Source organism: Coffea arabica, chromosome 2e (assembly GCF_036785885.1).
Source record: "Coffea arabica cultivar ET-39 chromosome 2e, Coffea Arabica ET-39 HiFi, whole genome shotgun sequence".
NCBI classification, from domain to species: Eukaryota; Viridiplantae; Streptophyta; class Magnoliopsida; order Gentianales; family Rubiaceae; genus Coffea; species Coffea arabica.
In genome coordinates this window covers 69,036,611-69,050,150 of record NC_092313.1, presented here as the reverse complement: position 1 = coordinate 69,050,150, position 13,540 = coordinate 69,036,611, and the positions used below count along the sequence as shown (strand labels likewise).

The 13,540-nt window shown below is 35.4% G+C and overlaps 2 protein-coding genes across 2 annotated transcripts; one reads left to right on the top strand and one right to left on the bottom strand.

The window, feature by feature from the left end:
• Window positions 1-1,853: 1,853 nt before the first annotated feature.
• On the top strand, window positions 1,854-8,545 carry LOC113732780 (sodium/hydrogen exchanger 1). Its single transcript, XM_027258743.2, has 14 exons — window positions 1,854-2,278; window positions 2,406-2,524; window positions 2,729-2,826; window positions 3,541-3,600; window positions 3,682-3,728; window positions 3,820-4,014; window positions 4,365-4,411; window positions 4,830-4,896; window positions 5,804-5,904; window positions 6,415-6,516; window positions 6,603-6,738; window positions 6,820-6,882; window positions 7,713-7,796; window positions 7,922-8,545. Exons 1-14 carry the CDS (start codon window positions 2,111-2,113, stop codon window positions 8,261-8,263), a joined length of 1,629 nt encoding a protein of 542 aa, XP_027114544.1. The 5' UTR covers window positions 1,854-2,110; the 3' UTR covers window positions 8,264-8,545.
• Window positions 8,546-9,050: 505 nt separating this feature from the next.
• Window positions 9,051-11,869, bottom strand: LOC113732779 (F-box protein At3g56470). The gene is made up of 2 exons (XM_027258742.2): window positions 11,719-11,869; window positions 9,051-10,820 (listed from the first exon to the last, which is right to left on the bottom strand). Exon 2 carries the CDS (start codon window positions 10,681-10,683, stop codon window positions 9,496-9,498), a length of 1,188 nt encoding a protein of 395 aa, XP_027114543.1. The 5' UTR covers window positions 10,684-10,820; window positions 11,719-11,869; the 3' UTR covers window positions 9,051-9,495.
• Between the last annotated feature and the right edge of the window lie 1,671 nt (window positions 11,870-13,540).

Genomic DNA, 13,540 nt, shown 5'->3' with positions numbered 1-13,540 from the left:
ATCTGTCTAAGACTCAGGCATATTATTACGTTATAAATAAATATTTCATAGATATAAAACTCAATCATGCGATACTGTACATTTGTCCTCTTTAACTCAGCATTACTGCACACGACCTGAACTCTCTGATGTTAGATGAATCCTTAAAAGGTTTTTGCATCAGGCTGCTGCTTTTCTTGTTTTCTTCTCACTGTTATTACCAAGGTTTGAACCCATCACAGGTTTTGCACGTTGCCTTTAATTGGAGTTAGCTTATTGAAAAACAAAGGCGAGAGGGGGAGTGTGGAAGATAGATCCTTAATCATTACATTGATTTCTTTCTCATTTGGAGTTATCAAATTGCACAGGAAACTATACTATTCAGCTTAAGCTGACCGAGGAGAGAATTACATGCTTAATGCTCGTACAAAATATGAACTAGGTCTACCAGTAGACCATCTCACGACCAAGTAGGACTCGCCTGTGTGGGATCAAATTTGTTTGAGACGGCCTATTGGTAAACCTGGTCTATATAAGAAAAAAAAAATGGTATGAAATCATCGTGTTAGATGAAGTTGGAAACTCCACTATTTCCCCCTAATTTTCTTCGTATCCTACTTATTAGCTCATACACAAAGTTTGATGTCTTCATAAAAATTTAAGCATAGACTGTCACTTCCTTGTTGAATTGTGGAGCGTTTGTTGAACCGTGCCAGTTAGGTCCTTTGTTGCGTATCAATAGAAATTTCCAATTTCCCTGGCAAAAGGTGGTTTGGTTAGTCCAAAATTGCTAGTCTCAACTCCTTAAATCTTGTGGCATTTGAACTAATCTATCATTGTGAAAAATCTCTATTCTCATCATCACATGACAGTTCTAGCTGATGAAGCATTCGCATTAACATTATCTTGTCAAACATAACATTTTGATAAGCACTACATTTTTTCCACCCAAGACAAGCATAAATTTGAGTCTCGCTATCAAATTGTATTCCCAAGATTCAATCATCAGCTATCTTATGCTTATCTTCAAGACTGATTAAGAAGGACAAGCTTGATTCAGTGACAATTGAAACACAAGTCTTTGGTGTGGAGCGTGATAGCTGATAACCAAATTACCTTATCGTATTCAAATTCCCAATCCTACAGTGGAGTTCCTTTCCTAGCTGAAAAGTCAAGAAAGTTTGCAATTTCTTCTCCGAAATAAGACCTACTGAGTCAGTATCTAGTACAGATAGAGCCGTGGTCTTATTGTCAAGTACCGACTTTTTGATTTGTCTGTTTTCCCTTGTGGGGTAGTTCTGTTTCTATATTCCATTGAGTTTGTGGTTGTTAACATTTCCTTGCAAAAATCCATGGTAAGTGTTAATTCTTGATCATCAGGGGATAAATCATTTGCATGGATTTCATAGCTATCCCTTGCATTGTGCAGGGAAGTGTAAGTAACCACTTCGGTTTCTGCCTTTTTGGCAATATTTTTACCTGTGCCATCAAATTTGACACTCAGGAAAGGTAGATGGCTTGATGTTGCCTGCACCACTCTCAACAAATTAGGTTGGACTAAATGTAGAATATCAAGCTAAGCGTAGAAATTACATGGTTTGAATTTATCAAACACTATCATAATTTTTCTTTCCAAGATCATTGTAGACCATTTCAGACTAAATCAGATGCCCCTCTTGTCATAAGCAAGTGAAAATCATCAAAAAAATGTGTGAGAGCCAACTAACAGCCCTACCAACTTGTTATCACTTGCCTGAAAATGAAGCCCCATTAAATGCACTAATTGACAGATCCGAAGGAAAAATGTGATTCAGAAGCTGTAGAAAAATCTTACCAGTGACGGACAGTTCTTTTTTTTTTTTTTCCAACAATAAGACAATGCAACCTTCAACTACCAGTCTTCCCTCCTTCCAAACTCTTCTGAAATCAAGTTTCATCGTTCCTTTGCTTCAAAAAAAACAAAAAGTTTCATCGTACCTTTGCTTAATTTCCTGATAAGTGACCGTAGTTTTTCTGCACAAAAATTAATGATCACCAGTTCTTTTCGCATATAAGTAGTCAACAGTAGTTTAGATCATAGTAATAGCTAAGTTTAGTTGAATACTACGCTGTGAAGCCTCAGACAACTTCCATGTCCAGCATGGTTCAAACTTTATCTTCCATGGCCAACACCATACTTGACCAATCAACTGTTATAGCTGTTACTGTATTTGTGGCTCTCCTCTGTGCATGCATAGTAATCGGTCACCTGGTGGAAAAGAATCGATGGGCTAATGAATCAATAGCTGCCCTTCTGCTGGTTAGTAAAAGCCAGTCTAGTTTTATCTTTTTTAAGTTTTTTTAAGGTAAATTTCAATGGATTCCAATGTGATTCGAGTCTTCATTATTATAGTATATACGAACTTAGACCGAGTTTTCATGTATAGGGATTGGCTTCTGGAGCTGTGGTATTGCTCGTCAGTAAAGGCCAAAGTTCACGAGTGTTGGTTTTCAATGAGGATTTATTCTTCATATATCTGTTGCCCCCAATCATTTTCAATGCTGGGTAAGAGCCTTATCCATCCATCCTTTTGCTGTTTAAGATTAGGTTGTTTTGGTTGAAGTCTGGTTCAGCTTTTGAAATTGCAGCAGTAGAACCGTTCATGTTTTAAATATGAAGGACATAGTCTAATTCTTAGCCAGAAATATTTGAATTAAGCGGCCGCGATGACTCCTGTATCTAACTTTTCCAACTTTGACATGTTTGCAGTTTCCAGGTCAAGAAAAAACGATTTTTCAAAAATTTCTCGGTGATATTGTTGTTTGGGATATTCGGAACAGTTATATCTTTCTGCCTTATAACTCTGGGTAACATCTAGTCTCTATTGCTGTTTCTACTGTTTCTTGCTTTCCAAATTCAAGTAGTTTACCAAATTTACCAAGGTTAGTACCTACTAATCTAATAATTGTAACTGAAGAGCGCTATCAAAAGAAAATTTCACCATTCCATGAACTTCAATCCAAGTACAGAATTGATTTCTGGACCAAAACTCACACCAGTTCTTTTAAAGTACTTTGTGTTTCATAATATGCAATGCCAATCACTTGCTATCAAACAGAAGTTAAAAGAAAAATATAAAATAAATTGTTTTGCATGAAATTTCCTCTTTGCTGCCACTTCTAAAAACTATCTTCTTTTCTAGTAGCCTTGCTACAATGATTGAGTTGCTTTTCTTTCATGAATGAGCTCTTGATACAACAAAATAAAAAACATGGTCATCCTATGTGAAAGCTCAAAAAAGATTTTTTTTTTCGGGAATAATGCTAGTTAAATATTTTCCTTCTGCACATATTCTAAATCACAATAATGCTGCTTGAAACTGGCATAGATTCTAATAGTACCTCTTGTCCTTTGAAGTTGAAGTGCAGAAGAGCAAACACCTTTTGACTTTGTATCAAGACTTTAATTCAGCTTCATATTTAAAATGCAGATTTTACTTTCTAAATAGCAATTCAGGAATTGGATTTAATTCCTCAACAAATAGAAATATACTAACTTTATTTGTTCGTGATAATTTGCAGGTGCCTTTCTATTGTTTAAAAAGATTGGTATAACATCCTTGACTATGAAAGATTGTCTAGGTAAAAAAAACAGACAAATAAAGATTTTATCAAAGGCCATCTATATTCAGGTATTCACTAACCAGGCATTTTATGCTGCAGCTATTGGTGCAATATTGTCGGCAACAGATTCAGTATGTACATTGCAGGTACATTTACATACTTTCAGCTATTGATCATAAACCTGTCATGTTAGAAGATGTTGCATTTTCGACTAATTCTCGCCACACCTTGCACAAGATCCTCAGTCAAGAGCAAACACCCTTCCTTTACAGTGCTGTCTTTGGTGAGGGGGTGGTGAATGATGCAACCTCCATTGTACTTTTCAATGCAGTCCAGTCAATTGACTTCAGTAATATCGATGGCTTGACAGCATTAAAGTTGTTGGGAAACTTCTTATACCTCTTCTTCACGAGTACTATTCTGGGTATTGCTGTAAGTATACCCTCAGAAAACATAAATTCGAGCGATATGTAACTCATGATTGTGATGATACATTAACTGATCTACTATGTATAAGCTAGTTTATATATTATCTTCCCGAGAAACAAAAGATCGTGTTAAGTTAGCAAATTGATAACTTGTTCTTTTACAATAAATTACTATAGTAGTAATTGGAAAAGCAATAACTGTGCCATATTCTCATCTTTAAGGAAGCAAAATAAGATTCCCTTAAAAGAATTTTTTTTTTTAAAATGAAACATGACTGGAATCTCCTACAAACTTCTTGATCTTTCATCTTCTCTATTTGATAGTTTAACTTGGTGTCTGTGCATCTATACTAGGTGGGACTCTTGAGTGCTTTTGGGATAAAGACACTGTACTTTGGAAGGTAATGTTTTGTTGGTACTATGCCTTGTTCATAAATATCTTCTTTTGGAGCTTGGGAAGAATATCAATTACAAACATGTTAGACAAGAATTCCTTCTGTTTCTGAGGCATGAAATAGTTTTTGGACAATTTACTTCTGTTGATATTTTAGTGTGAAAATAAGTAGACTGGTTCATAGCTTACTGGATCTAGAAGTACATTACCACAAAACTATGTCAGCAACGTTGAATATGACTATGACAGCACAATGTATAAACTACTCGAGAAAACAAAAGATTCAGGTACCAATTTGTGTTTTTCTAGAATCAAGATGTACTTGTGGGAAGGTAAATAAAAGGGCGACAATACAATATCAAATCAACATTTTACTGCATTCCTGTCATGACACTCATCTTTATAAGACTGTTTCATATTGATAGGCATTCAACGGATAGAGAAGTTGCAATCATGATGCTCTTGGCATATCTATCATATATGGTGGCTGAGGTACCAATATATACTGGTTTCCACACCCTTCTACATATATTGTAGACTTGTTTTCCACTTTTTTGTTTTGCTATACTAATAGTGCATTCCATGATGCTTTTGGCACTAGTCTACTGTTGCAAAGGAGACACGGAAACCAATTCCTCGTGAAATAGGATTTGGTCAAAGACCAGTTTTTTCATATACATTATGTCTTCAAAGTTCTCATCCAAAACAGATGATTTGATCACTTATATACAAGTCAAAAGCTGTAAGTTAATGGTTTAATGACAAAAAGGTTTAAGATGGATGACTTGAAGTTAAATGGCCCCAAGTTTGAGTCCCTCTAGCTTGAGACTTGATCATTTAGTCACGTAGTAATCTGCATGGTGATTAGAAAGTAGGTAAAAGTAAAACCTTTTCTTTTCCAACTAATTGATGCTCGATTATGTGAGAGAACTCGGACACAGATAGTTTCACCCCTTTTTTTCCTTTGGATCCGTCATTTTCATTACCATAGTCTTTATACATCTTTATCTGTTTATTTGCAGAAATGATCTTTCAGTTAACCATATGCCACTAAAATCTAATGCTTCTCTATTCCATCTTCCATCCCACATTATCTAGTATAAAATATGCCTTACTTGCAGAACTGTTTTTTATAATTGTTTTCTGGAATCTTACATGCCATGCCCCAGATGATTGGGGAATATTCTGAATAATATTTCAAGATGGATTGATGGCAGAATATTGTTAAAAGTAATAGAACATACACATCCCTAATTTCCAGAATAACGTAAACCACTCCCACGTCTAGAGCAGCATATTTTTCTAGAGTAACTAGGATGGAATGTTTAAACCATTATCATTGCAATTCCATGGCTACTCGTGTTCCTGAAAATTGATGAAAGTGATTCTCATCTTGCAGCTGTTGTCGCTAAGTGGAATTCTGACAATTTTCTTCTGTGGTATTGTCATGTCACATTACACATGGCACAACGTAACTGAAAGCTCTCGTGTAACAACCAAGTGAGAATTTACTACTGATTGAATTTCTATGATCTCCCTGTTGCATAATGTAGCTTCATGATTATAGGACTGAATGTTTAAAGAGGCAATGTGTCTTGCAGAAATTAGCATGCATCAGGTTTAGAACAATTTAATGCCAATAATTTAATCAAGAAATCAACCTCTGTAATTTCTTCTCTTGACCTTTTACAAAACCAAAAGTGTTATATTCAAGAGATTACCAGCTCTCTCTTTGGGTAGAGGAAACACTTGCAATAGACCAAATTATTTGTTTCATCTCTGGGATCTACTCTATGAAAATTTTCCATCATCCATATTTGAGTTTAGCTCTCATTACACTCCGCCTAGTTTCTGATCAGGCTCTAGGTCACAGAGCACTTTTGAGAATCAAACAACAAGTGAAACATCTTTTACAAGTATAATGACTCTGAAGTATCCTGACATCAGATTTTAACTTGATTTCATAAAATTGCTTTGAGAATTACCATTTGATATTCTAGACATTTCCAGGCATGCATTTGCCACACTATCTTTCATAGCAGAAACTTTTATATTCATTTACGTGGGAATGGATGCATTGGACATCACAAAGTGGAAAGAAAGCAATGCGAGGTAAGGGTTACTACCTTGTTTTCTTTTCCTCAAGTCGAAGATGCATTGGTGAGTTTTGTAATGGACTTCACTAATTTGTGTTTCAGTGCAGGAACTTCAATTATTGTTAGTTTGGCCTTGTTTGCACTCGTATTGGTAGGAAGAGCTGCCTTTGTTTATCCTATTTCTTGCATTCTAAATTGCACTAAACAAGGCAGTGAAGAGATTGAGCTAAAGAAGCAGGTATGTCTTGGATACCATGTTAATACACTCTTTCTTACTAGCTATTCTCCTCCTCCTCCTGCTAACCTTTTAGCATTTCAGTTCATTATATGGTGGGCAGGTCTAATAAGAGGTGCAGTCACTATTGCTTTAGCCTACAACCAGGTGAATAAGATGAATTTTTGAACTCTTGATCAAGGAATTTATTGCCAAAATAACCCTTCTTCCAAAACATATACCCAAAGTAATCTAATTTTAAAATTTATTACCTTTATGATCCTTTTTTTACCACTTAGGCTGCATATGTGCGAGGATGGAGATAAAGGCACATTCCATTTCTCTTTCCTATATAATATCTTCTCCAATTTTCTTTCTAAACCTTCCCGTGTTTTTTTTTTCATTATCTTTCCTTTGTCAAACGTAATTCTAAGAAGAAAATATTTATATTAACAACATCTAAAAAATATGCTTCTCGAAATCAATAATCTCAAGGCAAATGAAAATTATTCTCGTCTTTTTAAGGAGTAGGAAGGATAACATAAACAAATATGATAGTCTTGAAGTTTTTGTAATTGCTTACAATTTTCATTGAAATTTTTGTTGCAATTTTTTGTATTTTTAGGTTTGATACATTTTAAAAAATTCAGAGACCAATAATAGCAAGGTCAATAATGGTAGAATTTATTTTAAATAATTATAAGGGAATTATAAAGGTTATGCAATCTTCTTGTGCCTCTATAATAAAAAAAATTTAAATTTTTAGTTCATGTTGAAAACTATAAACTAAATTAAAACTTTCCTTTCTTATTGTCCTGCATGGCAATTAGGATAACTAGATGGCAACAACAACATCGTTATGGGAATAAATTTTGAAAGTAAATCACATTGGGAATAATTTTTAGCAAGAGTGTTATTTTGGCAAAAAACTCTTTGATCAAGTGGTGAGAAGTACATTTAATTGCAATCTAATTGAAGTATTCAATCTGCAACTTCAGTTCTCATCGTCTGGGACTACATCTGCAAATGTGGACGCTATGATGATTACTTGTATCATCATTGTTGTTCTATTTAGTACAGTGGTAAGTTTTACCATTAAACATGGGCTCAAACAGTGTAGATACTTTTTTTCAACACTCTATATATTATAGTCTGTTCATTTTCTTTTGTAAGTCAAATTTTTTCCTTTCTGGAACATTTTTGACAGGTTTTTGGTTCCGTGACAAAGCCTCTGATTCAAGCAGTGCTACGAAACAATGCAAACCCATTGACTTCTGGGGAAAATGATTTTGCAAGTTTAGAAGACCTGAGACTCTTGTCTCTGGAAAATGGAGGGGCAGTAGATAATGGCAACAACCAATCAGCCCCAAGGCGAAGTAAACTCCAATTGTTCATCAGACATCCAACATCAACTGTTCATCACCTTTGGAGGAAATTTGATGATAAATTCATGAGACCAGTTTTCGGTGGACGAGGCTTTGTTCCTTTTGTTCCTGGTTCACCAAGAAGTGCAGCAGAAGAAACCTCCGATTTAAACAACTCAAACTGACAACTACATTCAGGAATGAATTTCGTGGCGATTGCTCAAATACAGCCATTTTCAGGTTGACAGAAAAGATCAAGCCAACAATTCCAAGAATTTCTGCCCTGTTTAAGCATATCTGATGATATGCTAAGAAGCCTGTGGAAATATGTATTTTGTTTGTTTCAATCTACCACTTGAACATGTGCTTGGTATCAGCTTAAATTACTGTCATGGGACTAGTTTGATACTAGATGATAGTTTTCATGTAAACTGACATATTTGAATCACTCACAAAATTACCCTACACTCCCACAGTCTCCAACAGGAAAAGTTAACAGTCATTTATCAGCTAATGCATTAGGTTTGAGTGTGTTTAGCAAATATCTGAGGTATAGAGTGATTAACAAAAAGCAGTTGAAATCAGAAGTACACAAAATATTGTACTCTTGCATAACTCCGAATGGCAAACCCCCCCCCCCCCCCCCCCCCCCCCAAAATCTTAACCAAAATTGTTTTGAAATGTGTATCCTAATTGAAGTCAATCAACTGAACCTCAGATAGGTCAACTTGGTGCGCTAAGAACATGTTATTTTGAGTAAACTGAAGGCGTGGTTACTAATCTGGCAAATCCGTACGCGATCCTACAGGGTAGAGTTCACGCCTTTAGGTGGGGCTTTGGAAGCGTTATAGGGTCACTAATTCAAACCCTCTTTCTTTTTCAGGGTAGTTTCTCCGATTGTTTTATCACTGCATCAGAAGCAAGTTAACATGCAGGGACAGCTGAAGAAAACAAAGGTAGGAAAGACAAAAGTACCAGTCAACGTTTAAGTCCAGTAATGAGAATTTGCCAAGGATATGAATAACAAATTTTTGAGATCGTTATTTACAAGACAAACATTTCAAGTAACCACTAACCAGCAGCACTGGTCTGAGTAGCCCAACTTTTGATGCAATATACTATATCATCTAACCCCTGAATACAAACATCAGATCCCCTCTTTCACATGTTTCTGGCAATGAGAAAACCGAAATGGCTTTGAGTCATTTGCAGGCAATATCCTATTCCCACCTCAGTCTGTACTGGATATCCATTTTATAACAAAGTCACCATAGTAAATGAAAAATTCTTAAATTATCCTCAACCAAAGGGCTTGATACTGAAATTTTATAAGGATCCACCAAATTGTTGTCTATGAGAACTAAAGCAACTAAACTGTCCCTTCCAAATATTAGCAAGCTTACATGGTCATTCCCTTTCAAATATTAGGAGGTTCAATCCAGATTGTAAGGTCATGTTTGAGGTCGAAAGTACCGCTAGATGTCAGTATTTTATGCTGCGGATCCTTCAATTGCTTATCCTTTAACGAGTACACCTTCAAATCATGGGTTTCATAGTCAAAGTAGCAAATACAGTCTGCAAGGTCAACTTGATCCCCAACAGCTTGTACTACAAACGAATTACTACTTACGCATAATGCCCACTTTCCTAAGCTTATCCCAGCAATCCATTTCATCTGAGACTCATCATATCTGAAAATACACCAATTGGCGTCCTCATCTGCGGTTGCCAAGAGAATCTGTTCCCTGTGTTCAACCAGGTGATAGCTAACAAAGGAGCTTTTAGAATCGCGTTTGGGAAACCTTTCAGTAAGTACACTGCAATATTTCCCGGAATAACTAAAGCAGCCCAACATTCCATCCTCAAAAACATAATAGAGTACCCCCTCGATGTATAACATGCTCAATACTTCTGCTGCAGCTTTTCTCTCGGCAATTATTAGTTTGGTCCAACTTTTATCACCAAAACGGTAAGTACCAAGGTGTGTCTTGCCCCAACTACGATAGAAAACAAAGATTATGCAGTTCGACGAAGTAGGGATTGTAGAGAAAGTTGCCACATCTATCTGATGTCCCAATCTGGGTACTGATAAAACAAGGTTGGAAAAAGGGTTACAAAAGGTGACAGTTCCAGCAGTGTGTGCACAGTCCACTATAAGCAACCAGCCCTCTTTGGAAGCACAAACCTCTGGCCATCGGTAGAAAAAAGAAGGCCAACCTCTTTCTGATATATTATAACTAGCCTTGTGAATCTTTCCACCACAAGAGTCATAAATCTCGCATGCAAAGGTAACATCTCGATCAGATGAGTCATCCCATGGATCCGGCGAGATTGCAGAATAGCAATGCTTAGAGAAATAGGCCATTGCCATCAGCGGTCTCCCAGAAAGCTGCCAACTTTTACAAACTGCACTAAGCCTTACTTGATCAGAAAGGCATAACTTGCTCTTGATAATCCTCAACATGTCTTCGTGAAGATCTGCCCAAGGTCTGTATTCAGTCTTCTGCTTTTTTCTAGGGATGCACCTCTGCTTCTTTGCTCCAACAACAATGGTTGACCTCCTTCTGTACCTCAAAGTCCTCTCACTAATTTTGTCCCCTCCCATCTCCTAAAAATGGGCCTTTTGGCCCTTTTCTCCTCTTTAGAGCAATACTAACGCAGCAGAAGGTCCAAAAGCAGCTACAGATACCAAATAAAAGATCTACAGGGTGATGCTGGTGATGCCATGACGCTGTTAGAACCCTAATATTATTTTGGGTAGAAAAATCCCATTAGATCCTTCTTGATGTTCAGAATCAAACAGGAAAAAAGTGCAACATGATGTTCATCAAAGCAAAGTGAATTTAGCACTAATGAAACTGGTAAATACAAAGCAATCCAAAAAATAAACAGCCTGTAAATTCTTCCACGGTCAGCAACGTGGAAAATAGGGACATCCACATAAATTTAAGGAATGCAAACAGATTTCTTAGTTTCATGAACAGTTTTTGTTAGCAAAAGACCAGAATTCCACCCACTCAACTACAATCTGGATTCCTAATTTCGATCTATTTTTCTCAAGGTTTCTCCCAATATAAAATGTGAACAACCAAAATCATTAAACACAACACACAGCTCACTGATTAGAGTATCAGGGGATATACGTAAACTCAACAAATGAGCTAAAATTGCTAGTTTTCCATACATAGTTGTTAATCAAGACTCCATTTCCCATTGCTTAAGCTAATAAACTTAATCAATGAAAACTTTAATTCTGCCCAAAATGCAGTAAGCAAAAACCCTTTCTCATTCCGTTCAAGACAACTAAAAACAGACAACCCGCAGCATTTTCTTAATCAACTTCACCAAAATGACAATCCAATTCAACAAAACAAAAGCTTCACAGAAAACAAATAAATCTTAAAAAAATGTTAATACCAAAAAAAATTCCCCAATTTCACAATTCTCCCTCACAGATTTTTTTTTTTCCTGTCTTTGTCACAAAATTTAGGGAAACAGGAAAAACAAACCCCCCCCCCCCCCCCAAATCCAATAGCAAAAGGTATAAAAATCGTCACGAAAGCATAACCTTTAACCCGTAAGTATCATAAAACTTTACAAACAAATTCAAACGGCTACCCTTTTTAATAGCTACCCTTACCGGAAAGTTGCCGCCGCCCCCGCCGCCGATCACACCTCGACGGTAGCGGCAGGAAAAAGATTATTGTATTTTGGATAGGAGTGATGGAAAGAAATAGAGAGATTTTTCTAGTGGCTAACAGGATATGAACAATAGGAAATGAACCAGCTGAACATGCATTATACAGTTGGATTATTAGCATTTATACTGGTCCCAAATTTGAATTATAAAGGGTTAATTTCCCACTAAAGATTTTTTTTCCATTAAAGATTTGAAATTTTGATTTTCCAACCAAGCACCAACGAAAAATTATTCTTTTTCTATTTTTATCTTTAACGATTATATCTCGTTTAATGATTATGTTTATATCTCATTAATATAAAGATAATTTAAACGACTGTATAATATAGACGTTACGTTTACTTATATAAAGATAATATAGACATTTGTATAAACGTTACGTTTACGTTACGTCTTTTATAAATTAAAGATTAGAAAATTTAATTTTCTAACCAGGCACCAACGAAAAATTGTCCTTTTTCTATATTTAGCGTCGTCTTGAGACGTTACATTTATATCTCATTTTGAATGATTATATTGACACGTAATCATTTAAATCTTTACATTTAAATCTTCTATACATTGAATGATTATCTTTACATTTAAATCTTATATACATTTAAAGGTCGCAACGGGCGGGCACCCACCTAGTAGGGGTAGAAATAGGGCGAGGCAGGGCAACATACACTCGGCCCATTCCACGCATACAAAAAAACTTATATATATTTAAATTTATAGATGTATACATAATACAAATAGATACACAATATAATAAATTAGTTATAATCCAATTCTTTATATTTAATAATATAATTAATAACATAATTGTATATCTCTAACATAATATGTAGCTATTTTTTTATTTTAGTGCAAGCTACTTGTTCTACTTCCGAAAGGATATCATGTAATACATTGTTTGATGAAGAAGATGATGTTGATTGTGTTACTGAATAGGTATTAAAGAAATTTGATTTATCTAAATTGATTTTCTCCAATTTTTTGTTATAGACTATAGCTTGGTGACAAGCTTCTTCTTTTATTTTGGCATCAAATGTCAAGGTTGCTTTATCAAGTGAATTATCACATCTCGAGATTGATGAAGAGCAAATGTTCTGAAGTTGTTGTGCTAGGTTGATGAAGAGAAAAGTTGGACTTATTGCTGAGTATCTTTAGTTTGTTGAATATGAAAAATCAACTTGATTGAGTTTGTTGAATAAGGGAATGTAACTTGACTTATTGTGTTTTGTTTCCATCTTGACCGCTATTAATCTTATTTAGTGTTGTTTACAATTGTATTATTGTAAGTGAACATACAATTGTGACTTGGTTCTATTACATCTCAATTGGATGTTTTTATGTCATTTTCATGGTATTGATAAGCTGCTAATCTTCTTTAGTTATTAATATTTACAATTCGTTGAATGGTCTAAGGTTGAGTACTTTTTTTTTTTTTTCAAAAGCAGCAATATATTTCACATCTACTAAACTTTAGTTACAAAAGTTTGAGCAACTGCTCGCAGACCCTGGCTACATTCATCAGCTAGACAGGGAAGAAGTTCCTCCAAGAGGTTTCTTTACAAAAGTTAGTGACAAACAGTGCCAAAGTGTGACTTGCATAGTTGAAATTCCTTTTAACAAAAGACAAACAACATTTCTCAAAAGAGCAGCACAATATGGAGATGTCTTCAAGTATGTGCCAAACCATTTATCATTCCAATCTTTCTTTGCTATCTTGTCCACTATCTCCTTACAATCCACTCAAATTCCACCCTTTTCCAGCTTT